Source organism: Petaurus breviceps, unplaced genomic scaffold (assembly GCF_028583685.1).
Source record: "Petaurus breviceps papuanus isolate PSGF00001 unplaced genomic scaffold, PetGlider_PUasm1.0 138, whole genome shotgun sequence".
In the NCBI taxonomy this organism is placed as follows: domain Eukaryota; kingdom Metazoa; phylum Chordata; class Mammalia; order Diprotodontia; family Petauridae; genus Petaurus; species Petaurus breviceps.
In genome coordinates this window covers 18745165-18769651 of record NW_027185694.1, presented here as the reverse complement: position 1 = coordinate 18769651, position 24487 = coordinate 18745165, and the positions used below count along the sequence as shown (strand labels likewise).

The window sequence follows — 24487 nt, the reverse complement described above, 5'->3', positions numbered from 1 at the left end:
GTTAAAGCAAGAGCAATTACCCCTCAGACTGGTGCTTGGGCCCCCTACACTCTGCAGGACAGGAGCTGAAGCTACCACGTGGCACTGGCTGGCTGTGCCTGAGTCTCAACGGCTTCTCACCCCAGGAGCAAAAGCCATGCACTCCCACTTGCTGGGTCCCAAAGTCCAGACTTCACTGACCTCTCACTTTGTCCTTTGCATCTATGTGTTGATAAATCTGGAAATGGCCACAGCTGCTTCTGATCTGGAGTCCCTCTGGCCTGGGGCTGGTCAGGCCCGCCCTGGGGCTAAAGCCTTGATGTGGAGCTGGGCTTGGCTCCCAGAACAATGTGCTGGCTGATTCCTGCCAGCCTGCCAGGCTGTCCTGGGGGGTGGGGTTAGCTTCTCTGTGTCATTTTGTGGGTTCTGCAGCTCCAAAGTTTGTTTAGAATCCCCTTTTTACATGGATTGGGGAAGGGGGAAGGTGGAAGCCAGAGCCGTGGGGAGGTCCTGCTTCTATTCCGCCATCCTGTTTTCTTTTTTCTTTTTGGAGGGCAATTGGGGTTAAGTGACTTGCCCAAGGTCACACAGCTAGTCTCAATCTAGATTCTTAATGGACTATCTTCCATCATGACAGAAAACATGGAGAATATATATCTCTATTTCATACTTTTCCTAATAAAAGTAAGCATAGGGTCATAAAAAAAGATATTTTGGTTGTTTTGCCATTTAAGGAATCATGTGATTTTGATTAAGTGCATGGGATACATTTTATTGGAGCAGAGTTCTTCAGAGAATATTTTACTCCACAGAATCAAATACCTTTTACAGGCAACAAACATGCACTCTGACATCTTATATTTGCTGTACCTTTCAGTCACACTTTAGTCAATTGTGTGACTGTTAATGATGTTGTCTCCTGTAGAAGCACTAATGAATACAGATACAAAGATTTTAGCAAAAGACTATCAATATATAAAAATTTACCCACAATGATCAAGTTGGATTTATAGCAGAGGTATGAGAATGGTTCAACATATATTATAAGCAAAAACATCCAAAACCACGTAATTATCCCCCACGGAAACAGAAAAGTCTTTGACAAAGCACAACATTCATTTCTGCTTTAAAAAAACAACCATCTTAAAAGTATATACATGAAGGGACCTTTTTTGATATCATAAAATATAAGTATCTAAACCAAAACCAGGTATTGTATGCAATGAAGCTATAGCAGAAGCTTTCCCAATAAATACAGGAGTAAAACAAGATGCTCACTCTTCCTACTATTATTTAATATAGCTCTGTCAATGTTAGAAACAGCAATAAGACAAGAGAAAAAAATTAATAAAAGCATAAAGATGGGTAGCGATAAAACTATCCCTTATAGAATCCAAAAGGGAATAAGAAAAAGGGAAATCCTATTCCAAATAACTACAAAATACGCGTTTGGGGATCAATCTACTAAAGCATACAAAAAAAGTTGTATAGATTCAATTACAAATTGCTCTCTAAAGTAATAAAAAAAAAAAAAACAACCTAACTGGAGGAATATTCAGAGCATGGCTGAGCTGTGTCAATATAAAAATGATAAAACTACCAAAGTTAATTATAGTTTTAATGCCATATCAATGACTTCTAATAGATAAGTAGCCAAAGCATATGAACAAATAAGTCTCAAAGGAGAATCACAAATTATTAATTGTTTGTGATTAATAACCATGTAAAAGAAATCTCCAAATCACTACTGGTAAGAGAAATGCAAATAATGACAACTTTGAAGTTTCATCTCACACTCTGCAAATTGGCAAAGATAATAAAAGATGGGATAGCCAATATTAGAGAGGTTATGGAAAGATAAGCACATTCATGCTGTCAGTAGAACTGTCAGCACAGTAATTTTGAAAAGAAATTTGTAATTATGCAAACAAAGTAACTAAAATATTCCCCTTTGACCCAAAGATTCCATTACTAGGCCACTTGTAAGAAAGTCCCCATATTCATCAAAATGTGTTTAGCAGCACTTTTAGCGATAGCAGGGAATTAGAAAGGAGGCAAATGACTATCAGTTAGGGAATGACTAAACAAACTGGCACATGAATGTAATGGAATATAATTGTGCTGTAACAAATTAATGTGACAGATACAGAGAAGCAGAGAAAGATATACACCAACTGTTTCAGAAGGAAATAAGCAGAACCAAGAAAACAATATATAGAAAGAGTACAACACTATAAATGGAAAAAACAAAAGTGAATGTTGCAAAATTGCAAAGAACACAAATGACTACAAAGAAAAGATACAAGAAGACAACCCCACCCCATCCCTTTGCACCAAGTATAGTATACTGCGTATATTTTCAATTTTTTTCAATGTATTGATGAGTTCTGCTGGGCTTTTGTTTATTTCTTTTCAAAACATTACTTGTAATGTGGGATTCAGGAGAGGGAAAGGGAGAGACACTAGGGAAATTTTGATGACGTATAAAAAAAATAAAAACACATCAATAAAAAGTATTCTTTAAAAAATGGTGTAATGGGAATGTAAATTTGAAGATCCTAAAGTGCACCAGAAGCCTGGGGAGGGAGGCTTGTTTTTCAGTAGATACTTTTTGATTGGCCAGTGGGTCAATAAGGTTGTTACATTCTCTGAGCCAGGAGAAGGCTATATAAGCCCTGATGTGAGGCTTTGTTTTGGGGCTCACTTTGACAAGTGTTCTGTGATTTGATCAGATGAAATTCTGGGAAGCTGTTGTCCAGAACCCCCTGGCTTTGAAACCCAGATGTTGTTTGGTATGGATGTAATGGTTGGACAGTTTGAAAATGTCTACTTGATCTGTTTCTCTGTCTTGATAATTCTGTCTGTATTTTCTGAAGTTCAGGGTGCTGACCTTTTCCCCCTGAACTAGGTAAACGATACATATGACTGACTGATTAAAGTAAGCTTGTTAACCCATTTTGAGTTGCTTTCCTTTAACAAAGCAGATCCAAGAACCTGTATGGGCAGCCATCCTGGGGATGCTGGGGTGCTTGCCGCTACAAATGGATATTAGGAAAATAATCAGCACAATTAATTAGCCAGTGCATCAAAAGCATTTATTGAGCACTTGCTATTGTTGAGCTTTTATGCCCAACACTATGTGACATTCATTGTTCTAAGTGTTGGGGATACAGAAAAAAGCAAAGTCCTATCCTTGACTTTTAAGGAGTTCATTTTGCTTTTTTTTAATTTTTGGAGGGCAATTGGGGTTAAGTGACTTGCCCAAGGTCACACGGCTAGTGTATGAGGCCACATTTGAACTCAAGTCACCCTGACTCCAGGGCCGGTGGTCTATTCACTGAGCCACCTAGCTGTCCCTTTTTAAGGAGTTCATATTCAAGGGAGGCCACATGTACAGATAGGATATATACAAGAGAAGAGGGAAGGTACTAGCAGAGGGTGGGTGGGACTGGGAAAGGGAGGCAAAAAGTGGCATTTGAGCTGAGTCTTGAAGAAAGTCAAGGAAGATAAGAAACAAGCATACCTGGTATGAGAAGCTAGCTGTAAGAGAGGAGTGAGATCTTGCTTAGGAAACATGGGAAGTTGTTCTGTCTTGCTCCTTATCTGTGACTTTGCAAATGCTCACTGTGGGCAACGGGAGCCAGAAGCTGGAGAGCAATTCTTCCTTCTCTAGTTGAGAAGTGCCGAATTGTGGTTATGAGACTGCACAGCAGCCAGAGGAAGCTTTTCTTGTCCCTTTCCCACCCCATGTGAAAGAAGGCTTTCTATTAAGCTGACTGGCAATTTCTTTCAGGTCCTTCTTTGTGATGAGAAAGGAAGGTGGTCAGTGTAAGTAGGTGATTCTATTCCCTATTGCAGGAAGCAGCTTCTCTACAAATTAATTGCTCCTCAATTGCTTGCCATTATTGTTATTATTTATGATTTGGCTCTTCTCTACATAAAAGAAATATTAAGTAGCTATTAATCCTTATCTACTATGATTAAGAACAATAGTAGGTAAAGATCTGAGAAGAGGTTTTGATTTCTGTAAAGATAAGGGAGATGGAACCCCTCCCCCCCTTTTTAAAAGGACAACTTAGGTACCAGGGGAAAGGGAAAATAGCATTTGGAAGTTCCAAAAGCAAGGTATGTATACTTCTATCATACCCCTGGGCAAGCACAAGTTTCCTAAAACAGAAAAGAGATTGATACAGATACTCTCATGCATTCTTTCTCTTTCTCTCTCACTCTCCCAAATTTCCCAAGACGTAAGTGAGTTAACTCCTTGAGGCAAAAGTGAGCTAAGCTCAGGTAGGGCAAGTTTCCTAAAGGGGTACTTGTGCTACACATAGGGTACCCATCCGTAAATATGCTACAAGGGAAACAAAACACAGGAATCAACACATTTACTTCTTTACATGTAGGAATTTTGGATCGGGAAAGTAATTTCTGAAAGGTTCATTTTTTTTTTTCTTTTTCCCCTTGCTTTCTCTACTATTACTGGAATTAATCTTTTATTATTATTATTATTATTTTAAATTTTATTTACTATTAGTTTATAACATTCAGTTCCACAAGTTTTTGAGTTCCAAATTTTCTCCCACCTCCCCCCATGGCAGCATGCAATCTAATATAGGTTCTACATATACCTTCACATTAAACATTAGTCAAGTTGTAAAGAAGAATAATAAATGGAACGAATAACAAGGAAGAAGAAACAAAACAAAACAAAAAAGAGAGCGAGCAAGTAGTTAGCTTCAATCTGCATTCAGACTCTAATACTTTCTCTGGCTGTGGATATCCCTCTCCATCATGAGTCCTTTGGAGTTGACTTATAACCTTGCATTGCTGAGATGAGTCCAGTCTATCAAAGTCAGTCATCACAGATACGATATGTCTGTAATTGTGTACAATGTTCTCCTGGTTCTGCTCCCCTCACTCAGCATTAAGTCTCTCCAGGTTATTATGAAGTCCATCTGTTCCTCATTTCTTATAGCACAATAGTGTTCCATTATGTTCATATACCACAACTTGTTTAGCCATTCCCCAATTGATGGACATCCCCTTGATCTCCAATTCTTTGCCACCACAAAAAGAGCTGCTATAAATATTTTTTGTACATGTGTGTCCTTTTCCCATTTTTATGATCTCTTTGGGATAGTGGTATTGTTGGGTCAAAGGGTATGCACATTTTTTTTGGAGGAGGGAAGGCAGGGCAATTGGGGTTAAGTGACTTGCCCAAGGTCACATGGCTAGTTTTTGTGTTAAGTGTCTGAGATCGGATTTGAACTCAGGTCCTCCTGACTCCGGGGCTGGTGCTCTATTCACAGCGCCACCTAGTCACCCAGGGAACACACATTTTTATAGCCCTTTGGGCATTGTTCCAGATTGTTCTCCAGAATGGTTGGATCAGTTCACAACTCTACCAACAATGCATTAGTGCTCCAATTTTCCCACATTTTCTCCAGCATTTATCATTTTGTCATCTTAGCCAAGCTGATTGGTGAGATGTGGTACATAAGAGTTGTTTTGATATGTATTTCTCTGATCAATAGTGATTTAGAGCATTTTTTCATATGCTTATAGATATCTGTAATTTCTTCCTCTGAAAAATGCCTCTTCATATCCTTTGACCATTTATTGATTGGGGAAAGACTTGTATTCCTATGAATTTGACACAGTTCTCTAAATGTTTTAGAAATGAGGCCTTTATCAGAGACACTGGTTGTAAAAATTCTTTCCCAATTTTCTGCTTCCCTCCTTTCTTTATTATTATTTTTGAAAGGTTATTTTAAGCCTCTCTTGTGATACCAGGATTTTAGTGAAAACTTTGAATTGAGCTGGTTCCTAGTTCAGATTTTGTTGATGTTGGTTAAGAAGAATTTTGTGTTATCCACTTTTCTTCTATTTTTTATGTCTCAGTTGTTTAATTTTAAATATCTTTGTGCTGGGAGTGGGGGTGGAATAGAACTGTGTAGGGACATAATGAGTAGACAGCAGGGAGGTGGCACAGAGGCTTGGGCCTGAGTAAGATAAGACAAAAGCTCACAGGGGAAATAACTCGGAAGTGAGTCATTACCACTGGTAAGTTACCAGATCCATCTGATCATTCAAAAATTCCTGCTGTAGAAAAGTCCTGATGGCAGGAAATAGGACCTGGGAATTAATCTGCAAACTACCCTCTGAGGATATGGAAGTGCTTTAAAAAGTAGAAGCTTTTATGGAAAAAACAATTAAGAGGTGTGTTTAACTCTGAGAAAAAAACACTTGTCCTGTAGCTAAGATTAATGCCAGACCTCACTATAAGAAAGATGTATCAGATCCAAATTAGGAATCTTTTTGGGACAAAACAACAGCCTTCAGTAGAACAACTGAAGAACTAGATTTGCCAAGCTTCAGATTTACCACAGCACTGGCAAGCACAAGAGTCAGAAAAGAGAATTATATTGATGGAAAGTCTTAAAGGAGAAGCTCTTAACCTTGTGCAGGGCCTAATGGCCACGTAACCATGTGGCAAGCATGTCTACAAAAACTAAAGATACAATATGATTGTGGTAAAAACCCACAGAAAGCTTATATTGCATTTAATCTATTCCACTCTTCAGTATAAAGATGAAAAACCTTCTCAATTTACAGCCAGATTGGATTTTTGGTTATAGTCACTAATAGAGAGAGGTGAGGAAGGACCTGAGAAAATAGATGAGGTCAGACTGAAGCAAATACACAGAGGTCTGAGAAATTACCTTGAACCTTGCCATCTTCCCATCATTGGTCTTAAGTCATGGATCTTGCTGCCATAGTTAGCTAAAGTGAGGCAAATACTAACAGAGATGTAGGACCACAGTGCCTATGGGGAAGAAGGTTTCAATCCTGAGTAGCTAAGGCATATCCTCTCCAGTGTGGGCCATGGAAGCAAAGCAAAGGAGTCATTCTGCATATGAAAGATTCGATAGCAAAAGCCTATAGATAGGTGGGACAATGGGAAAAAAACAAAACAAAACACTTGTTCTCCTCCTAAAGGTAAATGAAAAAGAGAACGGAGATCTTGAAGTCTAATATGATATGCAGGTGGTAGAAATTAAATATGATGCAATTACTTGACAGGGACAATCAAAAGAAAAGGTCATTTACAGTAAGTGCTACTACTAACTTGATTCCCAAATAAATTATCAATGCACATGCCTCGACCTTCAAAGCCCAGATAAGGAGGCCACTAAAAAATTACCAGAAAAGAAATGCAAAGTCTCAATGAATCTGGGTCTGCTGAAGCCAATGCAGTTTGAGTTGCAGATAGACCAGCCCTTGTCCAATCTGTCTGGTACACACTATCTCAACAAGGAAGAGCTTTCAACTCTGGATCTAAGCAAAGAGTTATTTGGATGGAGAAAAACTGAAAAGATACAATAGAATCTCCAAGGTTCAAAAGTAATAAGAAAATTGCCTAGCACTGTGCCAGAAGAGAAGGTCACACCAGATCCTGAAAGTAGTAATCATGGATCATCATCAATTCCTTACAAGTCTATTCCATCTGTATTCACAGGACCCCCTATACATACAGTAGATTTCAAGTTACCATCCTAATCCTTCTATCAGAAACATCTGAGGGAAGTACCTTTATAGACTTTGAATGGGTTTAAAAATGGAAGATGGAGTAACAGAGACTACATACATCTGGGATAGATCAAGATGATCTTGAAATTCCCTAAAGAAGTCATTGGTGTCGATAGGAAGGTGGGACACTGGGGGTTTGGCATGTCCAAGTCTATAAATTCTCACTGAAGTATTGGCACCTACTGAAGCCAATTCCAGTCTACCAGAAATACTAGGAAGATACTACAAGCAACACTTGGACAGCTATACAGAGGTCTAGAGAACAAAAGAGAAAAGGGAAGCTGTATATATCATAGGAGTTCTTGCTTTATACTCTACTTATGTTTGGTTAAGAACTGTGCCTGTCTATTGACTTGTGCTTTGGAGTTTCAGAGGATCAAAATGATGCAAACAGCATCAACCAGTACATCTCTCATCTGAGAGAAGCTGAAAAATGGCTATCGACTAGTCAGAACCAGTCCAGAGCTCTGACAGAAATAAAAGGTAGTATGGTGCCTGATTCTATTGTCAAATCTTCCGGCAAGGAGAGAGAGATCTATTGAAAGGCTTTGATGTTCAAAGTACACACAAGATGAAAGATCTATGGAAAGCTAAACCATACAAAGATACTGAGAGACTAGGCAACTAGCCTGTTTATGGAGCAACCCTAGGGAGTGGAGGGAACCTTCAGAGATAATTCACTGCAACCACTTATTGCCCAAAGAAGAATTAATGGGATTTCTGATGAGTAGGTACAAAGGATTGATAGGCATTTACCTTAGTGGTCTCTGAGCAAAAGTGAACACCTATCAGTTGTCCAAAAAATAAATGAACCAGATAGTGGTTCTGAAAGTGCTGCTTCTAGGGAAGATGACTCTGTGTACTATTTACCCAACCACTCTGCCTCAAACTGAGGGGAATCTCAGTTCATGCAGGGGGAAAGGACTGAACCAAGAGGCAACTCTTTTCTTGCCTAGAACTTTACCTATAGAGATTCCTAGGGTACAGAGACAACCTACAGAGCAAGGAAATGCTGAAGCCAGCATAATGATGGAGATAATCAGCTTATATTATCAGCCAGTTCAGTTATAGGGACAGAGAGGTCAGTAGGTCACAGGAGAGCTAGACCCATTCAAACTGTACCCAGATTAATATGATGCTACCAGTGAACTGGAAGCAGTTACACATAGAGCCCAGGAACAGAGACCACACATGTAAAGTGTACTTTACATGTAACTTAATATGTTTATTGATCTGTTATATGTTTATATAATGTTTTTAATATAGTAAAAATCTATTAGCTACATACTTTTTTGTTTGTTATATTTATATATATGCACATGTTCATACTTATGTTTATTCTTTATAGACCTAATGATATTAAAGTTAGCTAGTGGTGGGTTTTTTTTTTAATTTATGGTTACTTGCTTGAACATCGTGTATATGAACATAAAATGTCCTGCATGTAATTTATCCATTTAGTCACTGAAGAGTCCTATCAAGTGATGGTTTGTATTATGCGATGCCTCCTATGTATACTGTTAATGAACATTTGCTATCATTGATTCTGTGGGACGATTACTCGAGTACTGGGATAATTATCACTGTTATGTTAAAGTGTTGATGTTCTTTTGATACTTGTGCTATATAACTGCAGCGTTCAAGTGTTCTCCAGCTGATTTAAAAAAAAAGCTGCAAAATATTTGATGTGGGGAAGAACTCAGCACTGCATCATGAGTTCTGCTATGGAGACAGAAGCCTCAAACACACACTATTCCCAAGTCCACAGTTTGGTGACATCTTTTACAGGCTTTTGGGGTAGAGAAATCAGAAGAGAGCACTGAGGTTGTCCATTCTGTCCACACCACACAGAAGGAGGTACAGAGGCAGAAAGTCCATTGATCCCTTCATCTGTGACCCAGCTAGCTCCTGGTACAGTTAGTTGATGAGAATCACAAACAGAGGATCAGCTCCTCCCACTGCCTGAAAACTGAGGTGCTCTGCCACTGAGACTGGGGAGTGGCCAGAGGGACCTCTGCTTCTCTCCACCACCTCCAACCCATTTTTTTTTAAATTCTTTAAAAAAATTTTTGAACTTGAGCACCAAATACAATGGGCATTTCCATATACAAAATAGAGCAGAAAAAGAACATTGAACTTTAAGTTGTTAATCTCTATTACATACAGCTTGCTTTTCCTTATAAGCATACATTCAACATCAAATTTTCAGATCAGTTCTGTTTGTTTTCTTTTGGACTTTCTGTTCTTTTCTGTGCATTTAAACCTTCTTCAATGACCCTTTTTTTTCTTTTGTCAACCTTACCACAACCTCACCTTCCCCCAAATGAAAAAGGAAAAAACAAATTCCTTATAACAAATATGTATACTTAAGTCAAACAAATCCTCACATTGGCCACGTATGGTTTCATTCTGTAACTTTAATCCATCTCCTCTTAATCAGAAAGTAGGTAGCATACTTCATTATCAGTCCTCTGGAATTGTGCTTGGTCAATGAATTAATCAGAGGTCTTTTAAGTCTTTCAAAATTGTTTTTCCCCCCCCAAACTGCTATTGAATAAATTGCTCTTCAGGTTCTATTAATTTCACTCTATCACTTCACACAATTTTTCTCAAGTTTCTTTGAATTTATGCTTTTAAATATTTCTTATGATACAACAATAATTCTATCACATTTATAGACCATAATTTGCTCAGCCATTCCCAAGGTGATAGACATCCCTGAGTTACCAGCTCTTTGTCATTACAAAAAGAGTGCTATAAATATTTCTGTATGTACAAATCCTTTTCCCCTTTCCTTGATCTTTTTGGGGCATAAGCCAATAGCAATGTCACTGAATCAAAAGATATATGTAGTTTAGTGATTTTTTTGGATATAGTTCCAAATTGCTTTTCAGAATGGCTGTACCAATTCATAACTTCACTAAGAATGGAAAACAGCATGCCTGTTTCCCCTCAGTCACTCCAAAAATGGTCATTTCTGCCAATTTTATGAGTATGAGATAGAGCCTCAGAGTTGTTTTAATTTGTACTTCTCTATCAGTTATTTGGAGCATTTATTTTAATATGGCTGTTGACAGCTTGGATTTCCCTTCCTAGCTTTGTTCCTGACTTCTGGATCAGGATGGGATTCTGGAAACCAATACTACTCCTTTTAACGTTCAGCTCAGGCACAGTCTCCTTTAGCAAACATCTCCTGGTTCTCACCTCCTCCCCTTCCCCAGTCACTAGTGTTCTTCCTCCTCAAAAGATCTTGCACTTACTAGACTTAAATGTTGTATCTCCCCAAGGGAATATAAGTGGTTTTTCATCTTTGTCTTTGTATTGTTACCACTTAGTATAATGCCTTCTGTGAAGCAATGTAATGGTGACAGTAATTTGAAGATCTTTCCTCCTTTGAAGATACTCCCTGTCCCCTAATAGGCTGAATGTAATCACATGGAGCCTGTGCTGGGAAGAGTTTGCTGAAGGGTGGAGCAGAGCCCATAGGAAGCTGGGAATCAGAACAGCTAGAAAGTGGGAGAGAGAGGATGGCAGGCAAACAGAGAGTTAAGTTTGTGAGTGCTGGTTTATGGGAAGGCTAAAGGATGGTATGGCTATCTGTGGTGTTATGCCTTATTAACTTCTTTGCTACTATGATGGATTCGGCTTTCTGGTTTGGGGATTCAGTTTTCTGGTGTCTGAATAATTGTTTTGCTTCTGTCTTTTATTGGAGAGTCTGTTAGATTTTGTGATTGAGCACTATGCCAGCATATTTATAATGTCTGTTGGCTCTGCAACTATTGCATTGGTGCTACAAGTTACATGCTACATGGTTAGTAAATGTTTGTTGAATAAATCAGTTAATGCTGATGGAACTGTGAATTGTTCCAATTATTCTGGAAAATACTCTAGAAAGACAAAATAAAAGTTATTAAAAATGTTCAAACTCTCTGATCCAACTGTCCTTTTATTAGGTTTATATCCTGAAGTTAATGACTGCAAGAGAGGTTTCCTGTATAAAAATATTCAGAGCAGCACTATTTATAATAGGAACAATCTGGAACAAAGTATGTTTTACACAAACTGTGTGTTAATGGACAAACTGTGATATGAGACTATAAAGGAATATTAGGCATAAAAAAAAGGTATATTTAGAAGCCTGAGAAAAAGGAGAAACTTTTACAAACTGATACAGAGTAAAGAAAGCAGAGCCCATAGAAACACATATACTATGATAATAATGCAAAATAAAGTATCAGTAAAAGCAAACAAAGCCCAGATAAAAAACAATGGACAATGTTAGTTTCAAAGTACTAAGGTTAAAATATATGTACATTCTGTTAAATGGTAAACTACAAAAATGGCAAATCACATCCAGGGATTCTTAAACTTTTTCTATTCATAACTCCTTCAGGGCTTCTTAAACTGTAGGTCATGACTCCATATAGGGTTATGACTCACAGTTTAAGAAGTGCAGTACAACTCACTATAGTTGTACTTAACCTTGTTTTGGGGGATAGCATTGTGGGGTTTATCGGGAAGTAATTAGTTTTTCATAACAAAATGTATCAACTGAAAAAAAGTCACAGATGGGGCAGCTAGGTGGTGTAATGAATAGAGCACCGGCCTGGAGTCAGGAGGACCTGAGTTCAAATCCAGCCACAGACACTTAACACTTACTAGCTATGTGACCTTGGGCAAGTCACTTAACCCCAATTGCCCTGTTTTTCCCCCTCCAAAAAGCGAAGAAAAAAAAGCCACAGTTATGCCTGAATTGTCATGAGAGAAAAGGGGGAGTAAGAATATAACTAGACTCCTGCATTATCTTTCCAGTTGCTTTTGGGGTCACTCCTGCTAAAGTTTCCATTACTTAAATAAATCAGCTCAGTCCAGTCTTTGAAACTGACTAACACAGAGTTGTCCCTGGGATCCATTCTAGGTAGTAGGAAGAGATAGGAGGGAAGATGGGGGGAAAGTGGTATGATTAAGGAGTTGATGGCGAGTCCTGAGTAATTCCTTGAGTTGAAGAGGAAATTGCAACACAGCTTAGGTAAGATGAGGAAGAAGGCTATGGCTCTGATAGGAGGTGGAAAAGTACTGTATGCATAGCAACTAAGAGAGAACCAAGATTGCAGTAGAACTTGTAGAAATGTATACTCAGTTTTTTAAAAATGACAGATGAAAATACTTTAACATATAGTAATAACTTAACACACATAATTTAATTCTATAGCTAGCTTGGCTAAAATGTAACTCTTCTTTCAGTAAAAGACAACTGTACTAAAAACAACTGCTTCCAACTTGACAGTTTCTAGAAGAGTACTATTTATACATTACACAAAAGGTAATTGCATTCCTATTTTAGAAGATTAAAAATCAAGACAAGAATAAATGATTTTATTCAATTTTAGTAAAAATATATATGTATATATACATATGTATATATGCATGTATATATATATATGATATCTCAAAAATCTTAGTGCAATTTTAAGTTATTAAGTCTTAAAACTGCATCAAGACTCTTTTGGGACATCCCATATATATATATGAATAGGTAGCCCTTCTGTTCTACCCTCCAACTCATACTCAGGCTGCAAGCACCCCTAAGGCACTGACTGACTACAACAGAGTCAGTTAGTAGAATTACTTTTAATAGTCAACATTAGACACAATCAGGTCAAAGCAAAGGCATTTACTAAGATGGCATAGTAAGAACATCAGCTATAAAACATTCCCCCCCCACCCCAAACCTAAGGCATGCTCTACCACAAATATACATAGCACAGAGACAAAGAGTGGATATATCCACTGGTAATGAGACAGACATACACGGGGAACACATATGGCCAAGGCAATCTGTGTCTCTGGCCCTGCAGAGCCCCAACAGAATTTTTCTTCTCATGGCATCCTTAGGCTGCTTCCCTGAGTGCAGTACCTTTCCTGGGAAGTTTGCTCAGCTGAGGTCCCCCTACGCCTGCTTTTCTCAAGAGCTTGACTCCCAACACTGATACTATATTGAATCCATAAGCTACTTATCTTCTCTGAAGTCAAGAGTCATTCTCCTCCCTTCTGGGTGCAGTGCCTCCTGCTGGACAAGTAGCTTTCTGCAAAGCAATGCCCTTTGATAGAGGTACACAAAGAAATGAAAAGAGCTAGGTACTTCCTTCTTAGGTGACTCACCTCTCTTCTTCCAGGATCACGTTTCACAAGGTTCTCTTAACCTCAATTATGTCAAGCACTGGAAGGCTAGTTTTTAAAGGCCAAGCTAGTTTTTAAAGACAGTCAATCTTTGCCAAACTGCCTATCTAATTTCATAAACTGCCCATCTAATTCCATCAAGGAAGAACTCCTTCATTTTCTGTATAACTTTAACAAAGTGAAAACCCATCTTTGTACTCATCAAGATAATATCATGTTATCTCTTTGTTACTTGCCCCTTCTGTGTTTACATCAATTTGACTGGGGAGGAAGTCACCTGATCAGAAGTGTCCTGACCAAAGCCTCCCCGATGAATATATTTTTCAGGAAACCCTTATATAAGCTGTGATATAATTTAGCAATTTGAAAAAAAAATGAAAAGGAAATAATTTTTATCTCTCTTCATATTACACAATTGAGATTTACATAGGGCTTTAAAGTCCACAAAACAATTTGCTCCCAGCAACCCTGAGCTAGGCAATGAAAAGTACCATTACCATTAGATAGAGAAGCTGAGACACAGAAAAGTTATTTGTCCAGGGTCATATAGCTAGGAAGTGACAGAGATGGAATTGAATTTGAATTTTCTGACTCTTGGATGATTTTTAAAATTTTTATTTTTTTTTATTGTGAACTTAAATATCAACAAACAAATATAAGAAGAGAAAAAGAAGACTGTAAATGAAACCATGAATCTCTATTGCATAAGTTTGGGTTTTTAAAGAGCATGTTAAATTTAGCATGATAGTTCTAACACTGTCCCCACTTGCTTATGTTCCCCCTCTGAATTATTCTTTACTGATGCTCTTTCCTTCTTTTCTTTTTTGTTTTTTGGTATGACTATCACTAACCATCTACTTCCCCTCCTACAGTAAAAATTCTCCCTATTAAGAAATATAGTCAAACAAAAATTCCACACAAGTATTTCTGCCACACCCCACTGTTATTCTTCAGAGATGTATACAATACAAGAAGCTTACCTGAAATTCTGTACTGCATCTAACTGGGATGTTTCTATGGAACTGAAATACAAATGTAGGGAAAAAGAACTTTTAAAATAAAGAAGGTAATGATGAAAGCATCTTGATAATTAGTTAATAAATTTCTCTACTTTATGAAATACTGAGTTGGTTAGCTGCTAAAGACGATATTATACTAATATGGTTTAACCAAAACTCCTGGTTGAGAGTCATTTAAAAAAAGGCATAGACAATGGGGCTGCTAAAAAGATTTCATATCACATACTGAAAATATGTGGGTTGAATGACTGTGTGCAGCAAATCCACACAGAAAAGAAATACTTAAAAAGCCATAACTGACTTTCTTCACTTTGATGAAGCATACAAAAACTGCTAGTGGCTAGAAACCCCAAATGTCTTCACACACACACACACACACACACACACACACACACTGCCAGGGAAAAACTAAAGATAGGACGCTCAAGACAATAGTTGAAAGCAATTGTTTGGAGAAGGAGTTACCTTTCACACATAAAAGCATCAAGGGCTATTTAAAAGGCACCCAAGACAAAGAATATTCCAGTTTTATCAAAGAAGACTCCGTTTAATCAACTAAGCAAGTGACATAAAAAAAAGTCTCTATCATTTTTAGGGAGCATCCTGTTATCTAAATAAGTGGTTTGACCTCATTAGGTGACAGTACTACTGTATCTTTGTTGATTTTTTATGTAGGCAACTTAATAAGTATTCAGTAAGTAATTTTTATGTGTAAAACCCCGTGCTAGATGCAGAGGACACAGAGATAAAACAAGATATAGTCCCCTCAAGGTAGGGGCATACCTAATGCACACAGACACAAAAGCTATTATACAAAGGAGGTTACAGAGAAATAGGAAAGATTCAAGGAAAGAAAGACAATTTCTAGCTGAAGGGACAAAGAGGTAGTAACTTGACTGGGCCTGGAAGGAAAAGAACAATTTCAGCCAGCAGAAATGTGGAAGGAGGCCATTTCAGTGGGAATAAACTAATCATATATTGACCAAGTTTGACATTATATACAGTGTCCCATACTTAAGATTCCACCATTTTTTATTTTTGTGTTGAAGTAACAGTTATTTAAGAAGCAACAGTTGGCACTGCAGGCCATTTTGTTCCAGTGACTGCTCTGATCTGTTGCATCCATAACTTACCTGTCTGGACACAAAGAGACATAGAGTAAAATGACAAGCACAGCTCCAACAATTGTTGCTAATGATGATCTCATCCAGAAACTTAGCTGGCAGAAATTACAGTATTGCACGATGGTGATCAGAATTGCAGAGCACATAAACATGGTATACTGCAATGAGAAAAACAAAACAAAACAATTTCAAATTTAATTCAATGTTTCAAAAGAACTTTCTATTATGTGAGTTTAATTCAGTGAATATTATCATGTGAAATAAGACACAGTTCTCCTAAAAAGTTACAAAGCATAAAGCCAAATGACAACATAGAGCCTTAGGGCAAGAATCACAAGTTGATTCACAATCAAGGAAACTGAGGCCCAGAGAGGAAATGATTTGCCCAACATCATATAGCAAATTAATGGCAGCAGTGGGTCTAGAAGCCAGCTCTAATAACCTTTCTACATTTATTTTCTTTTTGCCCTTTCAGTATACTTCTCTAACACATTTTGACAAGATTATATTTTGTAATTATGTATTTTAAAAGTTTTTTTGTTCAATACTAAAACATTAAGTTTGAGATTAAAGTTGCTAAAAGAGGCTGTTATTTTTACACATAGTGAGTCCAACAGTCTTCCAGACAAATAATTTATCATGAAGTTTCATTACCTAGAATTTTAAACAAGTTTAAAATGACAAGTTTAAATCAAATTTCCCAAGATGCTCCAAAGCTTATGCTGATGTTAAGAAGAAAAAAAGTTGTCTGTTAGCACCATCATTTGAAGGTTGCTACTATATAATCATAACGCTTTCCCTTAAAGCATGCTGCTGTGAATAAACCAAAATACAATTTGGGTCTAAAAGTATGAAAATGCAATCAGGTCCTTAGGGACTCATTTTACATTAGTTTTCATTAGAGGTATACATAGTTTTCAAGTTGTTATGAATCCATGAATTATGGAATTCAATTTAGAAGTTCTTTTCTTGATATATTAACAGCTGGTAACACGTTCCATTACATATCTGTGTTAATTATGAAGGGTTTATTGAACTGAGTATTTGGTGATTTTGAATTTGGAATTTTTTACTTTGACCTTTGGGACAAACTACTTGAATTCGAGTCACAAAATAGTAGAATAGTAATAATTCTAAACTTCTATTATACAACTGAACTGAACTTTTTTTTTTTTTAAAGCAATTGGGGTTAAGTAACTTGCTCAAGGTTACAAGGCCAATTATTTCTGGGTGTGGTGCTGAGTATCTGAGCCCGGATTTGATCCAGGTCATCCCAACACTGGAGCCAGTGCTCTTACTCGCTGAGCCACCTGGCTGCCCCGAAGCAATTGGGGTTAAGTAACTTGCTCAAGGTTACACGGCCAGGTGTTTCTGGGTGGGTCATCCCAACACTGGAGCCAGTGCTCTTACTCGCTGAGCCACCTGGCTGCCCCGAAGCAATTGGGGTTAAGTAACTTGCTCAAGGTTACACGGCCAGGTGTTTCTGGGTGGGTGCTAAGTGTCTGAGCCCGGGATTCGATCTCCAGGTCTTCTCAACACTGGAGCTGGTGCTCTTACTCGCTGTGCTACCTGGCCGCCCCAACTGAACTTTTCTTTTGGGAGGTTCTTCCAAGTGCTTAAGTAGGATTTATAAGCCAATTAGTTAACAGGATTTAAGGAGCACAATATACAAAGGATAGAAGCTGAACCTCTATCCCTAGCTCTCTATCTTGGGTAAAAGTTTACTGTTTAAAGGGACCATTTATTTAATGAGGTTTTCTTTTTCAAAGGCTCATGATATCTAAAACAATGCCCAAAGTAGCCTCAAACTTAGAGATGAAAACTAACACACATCCCAAGAGAACACAGCAACTGTGATAGACAAACACAGTAAGTGACTTACATGTATGTTTGTTTCAAATTCCGAGGTAAAATGTGAATAAACTGCAAGGGCTGGGAGTGAGACTAGGATTGCGCCAATGAAATGCCGAGGTAGCCAACCAGCTATCACTTCCAACAGATGCTTAGTACATGTCATTACCTCCTCAAGGAAAAATGCCATTCTGTAACAAATAAAGCCACTAAGTAATTCAAAATTTTAACATACACAGCAAACACTATTTTCCTGTATGTAGGTCAGTCATAAAAATTGGTAGGTGTATATATGCTAGACAAGCTTTGTAGAAAAAAATTGGACAACAGATAAATTGCCCAGATAGCAGGTTGTATTCCACCAGACCACAAATGGAAGGCAAGAAGGCTGATAACTTGATAGAATGAACAAAGTCTATCTACTGAGTCAACGATGAAAATGGCAAGCATAAAATTACGAATTTCAGTAGTCAGTCTGCATTCATAATATGAGACACACACTTGGGGCAGACATTCCTCAACTCACTGACAGGTTTGAGGTCTGTCAGTCACCTTTAATCTGGTTTAGCCTGTCTGCCAACACAGTTTTCCTGGGGTGTGGCTGCTGCTCCTGCTACAGCTTCTGGGAGCCCCAAGTGAGAGTTGAGTGACAGGTGGACACTAAAGGTGGATGAGCAGCTCTGAAAAGTGCTCACTCTCACAGCAGAGGTACAAGTCTTCTCTGAACACCCCATATACCCCAAAAGGCTAGACAGAGCTCTTGTGAGAGATGAGAGAGAGGAAGTTTCAAGAGGCAGGAATGGAAGGAGAGCTAGGGAGATTGGAAAAGATGAATGGTAAAAAAGGATTGCCAGGACATGAAGAGGGACCCTATCTAAGATTCCTGAGTCTTTGGTCCCTAAGAAGGAGGACTTCCTAGAAGAAGGGCTTCCAAGAAGACAGGGATTCTGTGGTCCCATTTGGACCTCACTGATGATGGTGAGAATGTGGTCTAGAGCTTCTATGTTCATCTAGTTCCAAAACTAAGAAACTCAGCAGACCCAAGACTGCTACTTCAATAGATGTTACTTTAAAATTCTTCTTGTTGGTCTTACATAGCAGCTTGGGGAGTGCCAAGAGAAGACTCACAAGCCTGTTTTTCCTGTTCTATTGGTTACAGTGTGGGTCTGAAAGGGGTACTTGTTCCCTAAAAGTTTGGAAGGTTCCAATTTGGGAAGTGAGTGGCAAGAGTGTTTGCTGCTTGAATCTTATCTATTATATATCTCACATTTATTTTGAGCAAATATTGCTCTGATACCACATGATTAATTCTGACTGATTGAGGTACATTTCAGAAGAAGAACAGAGACCTATGAATAGTGATTGAATAGAAGGTGAATCCAAATGGGTTTTAAGAACCTGAATACATCAGTAAGGCTCAACAGTATCACTCTTCTTTTACCAGGATGCCTCTAAATGTTCGCTTTAACTTCTGATCATCAGTAGGGAATTTAATAACTAATACACAAAAATTCTCATTAACATCTACCTGAAAATATAACAAAGTTTCAGATAACTCAAATAATACATATATTATTTTATCTTCCTTCCCTGTATCTGTTGAGTGACCAGGATTGCAACCTCAGAATCATCCTCAACTTCTTCTTTTCTTTTACCTCTCATATCTAATCAGTTGCCAAGTCTCATCAGTTCTACCTACACAATGTATTAGTGTCCATCCCCTTCTCTCAGCTAACACTTCCACCAGCCCAGTTTAGGGCCTTACTATCTCTCACCTCAACTATTGCAACAGTCTCCTGATGGCTTGACCCTTTCCAATTAATTCTCCCAACAGCTGCCATTTTGATCATTCTAAAGCACAAGTCTGACCATGTCGTTTGCCTGCTCAAGAAGTTCCAGAGACTCCTTACCTCTAGGACAAAATACATACTTCTCTGTTTGTTGTGGAAAGCCCTTCACAATCTGGCTAGAGCCTACCTTTATAGGCTTATTAAATCTTTTTTTTTTTTTAAAGCAATCGGGGTTAAGTAACTTGCTCAAGGTTACAGGCCAGTTATTTCTGGGCTGGATTTGATTCCCAGGTCATCCCAACACTGGAGCTGGTGCTCTTACTCGCTGAGCCACCTGGCCGCCCCTGTATATTTAATTTTAAATGTACATACATAACACATACATACATACATGCATGCATGCATATATAAATAAGTTTTCCCTTCAGTAGGATGTAAGTTCCTGGGGGACAAGGAGTGCTTCATTTTTGTCTTTGTATTCCCCAGTACCTGGCATACAGTAGATGATAAATGTTTCATGAATTAAACTGAAAAAAGTCAACTTCCCAAGTCCAAGATTAGGGAGGCATGGCTAGACAGCAGTTCATTTGAAAATAAAAATAGGGGATTAAATAAACTACAAGCTCAATATGAATTAACTGTGATGTAGTGGTGAAAAAAGGTAATCCTCAAAGCTAGGCTATATGAAAAGCCCAGTGCAAAGGATGAAGGAGGCAAGTCTAGTCTCACTGGACTGTGCCCTGATCAGAGTATACCCACACCCAGAGTACTGTGTTCTGCTCTGGGTACTATATTATAGGATAGACAGTGATAGCCTGGAAAGTATACAGCAGAAAGGGACCAGGATCATGACTTCGGAGGATCAGTTGAAGGAACTGGAGAACAGAAGACTTAGAGAAGTTGTTGTCTATAAGAATCTGAAGAGCTATCCCATAGAAGAGATTCATGTTCTTGTTCTGCTTAACAGAACAAAGAGTAAGATGGATATAGGTAGGATATAAGAACAAACTTCCTAACAATTAGAAATATCTAGATTTTTAGGACTAGAAGACACCTTAAAGGGATTACTCCTTCATTTTTACAGATAAGGAATCTGAGGCTCAGAGAGGTCACTTGCTCAAGGTCACACAAATAAAAAGTGGTAAAGGCAGAATTTTATCCAGGGCCTCTGACTCCAAATCCAGAACTCTTTCCATTTTCCTACTCTTAATAGTGCCTCTAAAGGTATAAGACAACTTTGGGAAATAGTGGACCCTCACTAAGGGTCTCCAAACAGAGGCCAGATGACCTCTTGTTGGGAATGTTTTAAATGGACTTCCTTCAGGTATAAGCTGGATTTTTGGCCTCTGAGGTATCTTCTAACTCTGAGATTCTGTAATCTAATAATTCCATAAGATTTACTCACCATTGAAAAAGGTTGAGTAAGGTTGTAAAATTTCCTTATTTGAAGGAAAATACTAAATATTAATTTATTTAATAATTTTATATCAATTTAATATAATAAGCAATAATTTAATATTAGATATTTAAACTAAAATTTAATTTTATTTAATTGATTAAATATTCCACAGATTACATTCTTGTTTGTTTAGAATACCCATTATCTTGAATAATTGCAGGGCAAAGACCTCCTAACTAGAAGCCAAGACAAAAGAAAACGTCCTGAAGGATTCTGAATGTCAAAAGCTATAGAGGGGTCAAGAAGGATGAGGATTGGGAAAAGGCTACTGGATTTAGCAATTAAGAGATTCCTGGCAACCTTAGCAAGAGCAGCTTTGGTCAAGTATGAGGATGGGAAAACAACTAAGAACTTCAGAAATAAGTGGGAAGAGATACAACACATACACAGTTAAACTCAAGGCAATTTAAGGAACAAGAAAGAACTATTGAGGAGAGAAGGGAAAGCTTTGCATAGTAAATAGCATCTGAACTGAGCCTTGAGGGAAGCTAGCAATTCTAAGAGGTAGAAGTGAATAGGAAACAAATCCTAGGCATGAAGGACAGTCCATGAGAAGACACAGAGACAGGATATGGAAAATCAAGTTTAGGGAACTGCCAGCCAGTCAGTTTAGGGAGTAATATGAAATAAACTGGGAAAGGGAAGTTGGAGCAATATTCTTGGAGGTTTAAATGACAGACTGAGGATTTTGTATTTTAATTTAGCCAAGCCTTCTAGTACTACTACTCATATACTCTCATGTGAGATGGATTCGGTTGAGGCAGAAAATCATAGGTATGGGATCCAAATATTGAGGTACCTAACTTTGTACTTATTTTACTTTTGACCATTCTATTAGCCAAGAGATGAGTAACATGAAAATTGGGCCAGAAGATGGCGCTAATGACTCAATTTTAGAAAATTGGGTTCCGCTGGAATTTTAACAAAAATTTAAATTTGTATATTAATTCTGTAATAGATAAAACCAGAAACAAGGCCACTTGAGAAAGGCAGTGTGGATGGACAAATAGTTTAATCTTTCTGCATCTCAGTTTTCTCATCTGGAAAATTACAGGGTTAGAATAGGTGCCCTCTGGGGTGGCTAGGTGGCACAGTGAGTAAAGCGGGCCCCAGAGTCAGGAGGACCCGAGTTTGGTTCCGGCCTCAGACACTTAACACCCACACACACACAAAAAAACTAGCCGTGTAACCTTGGGCAAGTTAGTTAACCCCAATTGCCCTCCAAAAGGCAAAAAAAAAAAAAAAGAATAGATGCCCTCCCTCCCCCCTTTATATTTGTGATTCTGTCATTACAGGTATGAAATCAAGTAACATATTTTGTCTGTTACTTTTAAGCTGACAAAAACATTCTTCACACAAATAATTTTCACATAGTGTAAAATATACCTTCTGATAAAACTATAAATGCCATCATGCTTGGTATTAGTTTATTTGATAGGTGACATAATCAATGGAAAACAGGCACAAAGATTCTCAAAATGTCCTTGCCTCCCAACAGAGGGAAATGTAACTATTAGGTAGGTATCCTTGCATGGATACAAGTAGTTCCCACCTTCCCTTGCTTCCAATATGACTAGCTTCTTTGACTGAATCTGACCAATTAATATCTGTACTACAATGCTCCTTGTATTTAGCATTTTGGCCAAAGTCCTACAGTCTGTCTAGGGAGGTTTATGCTTGTCTCAGCATTTTTTTTTGAGGGTGGGGAAGTAGTAGCCTTGATGACCTAGAAATTGTTTTCAAGGCTTCACAGTGAGATGGGAAGTAAGAAGTACAGTAGCTGACAACAAAGTACCTCTTGGATTGAATAAAATATTTTCATGAGATAGCTCTGAGGTTAGTGGCACTATTCTGAAAACCTCAACCCTAGCCTGTGGGAGGACAATCTCTATCAAGGGAAAAAGTAGACATTTTTTTAAAGGTATCTGGGTCATGCAAATCATTCCTCTACCTCCCTGCCCCCGTCCCAGCTACTCTGAACTTACAGTACTTTGAAAAAATTTAATCATTAATTGAATGTTTATTATAGTTAATATATTAGTTTTGGGCAGCTAGGTGGCACAGAGAATAGAGTGCTGGGCCTGGAGTCAGAAGACTCATCTTTCCTGAGTTTAAATCTGGCCTCAGACATTTAGTAACTATATGACCCTGGGCAAGTCACTTAACTCTGCCTCAGTTTCCTCATCTGTAAAATGAGCTGGAGAAGGAAATGAAAAACTACTACAGTATCTTTGCCAAGAAAACCCCCAACAGGGCCACGAAGAGTCAGGCATAACCAAAAATGACTGAATTAGCTTTAGATCAAATTTCATGGAAGGGAACTTAGAATTCTAATCTAAACTTCCAACCAACAGAGAAATCCTCTCTAAAATATCCATGACACAGGGTGGTTATCCAGTCTTAGGCTCGTCACTTCCAGAGTCAGAAGAAACTCACTTTCTCATGAGATAGTCTCCGTCTGATAAAAGAGAGCTGTATTTAAAAATATATGTATATATGTACTCCATGTATTTTGAGAGGCAGCAGATACAACAGGGCTGGGAAACAGGAAAACAAAGAATTACACCTTTGACATACACCAGCTGAGACACCCTCCAGGGCAAGTCTCTTAACTTCTAGGAGTTGCATACTCTTGAAGCAATCACAGTTTTGAGTCCCTATGTGTACTTTATAGCGTACTTGGGGCTCTAACGCAATGTACACTTGTATCTAACTTATTGGACTTGCAGTAAATAATCTTAATAGTTTTTTTTTATTTTTTGCTTTTTTTTTGGAGGGGGGAGGGCAGGGCAATTGGGATTAAGTGACTTGCCCAAGGTCACATGGCTAGTAAGTGTTAAGTGCCTGAGGCCAGGTTTGAACTCAGGTCCTCCAGATTCCAGGGTTGTTACTCTATTTGTGCCACCTAGCTGCCCCAAATCTTAATAATTTAAACTATTCTATAAGTTTATTATATCTGTTTTTGGAGCTAGAGTTTGGTATAAAGCAAGGGGAACAGTCTCTAAGTTAGGATGGCCTCAACTCAAATCCTGCCCCGAACATACTTTAGCTGTATAACCTTGGGTAAGTCACCTGACCTCTCAATGCCTGAAACAATCCTATCATTCTTTGTACTTGTATCCCCATGGTCTACCTCAGTGCCTGGCACTGTTATTATATTAACATATATTAATATTATTATTAATAAATACTTGTTAATTCATTGATAAATTATGGGCAATTTATGGAAATAAATCACTGGAGGGAGTTTCCATATAGGAAGAGTCATATGCTAATACAACTCTGAACAAAAAAAATCTTTGCTTTTATAACATATTGTTAATCAGAGTTATGATTTATTCAGAACAAAGTCCTTGGCTAAGTACACAGTATGGAAAAATTCAATCTACTGGCAATGATCTACTCTATGATGTGGTTACCAGAAATGCATTGTGGGGAAAAAGTAGAGATTGCCTGAATCTGTAAATCCTTAAGCAAAAGGGAACAATTTAGCCT

The 24487-nt window shown here is 38.1% G+C and overlaps 1 protein-coding gene across 2 annotated transcripts in view; it reads right to left on the bottom strand.

The window, feature by feature from the left end:
* Positions 1-24487, bottom strand: part of ADCY9 (adenylate cyclase 9) — a 199704-nt gene that overhangs the window by 24026 nt on the left and 151191 nt on the right. For both annotated transcript variants that reach the window (XM_069106579.1, XM_069106582.1), the window contains exons 7-9: positions 17775-17934; positions 15902-16050; positions 14730-14771 (exon numbers count right to left, since the gene is read on the bottom strand). In XM_069106579.1, coding sequence (XP_068962680.1) covers positions 14730-14771; positions 15902-16050; positions 17775-17934 — 351 coding nt within the window. The remainder of the gene's footprint in view (positions 1-14729; positions 14772-15901; positions 16051-17774; positions 17935-24487) is intronic.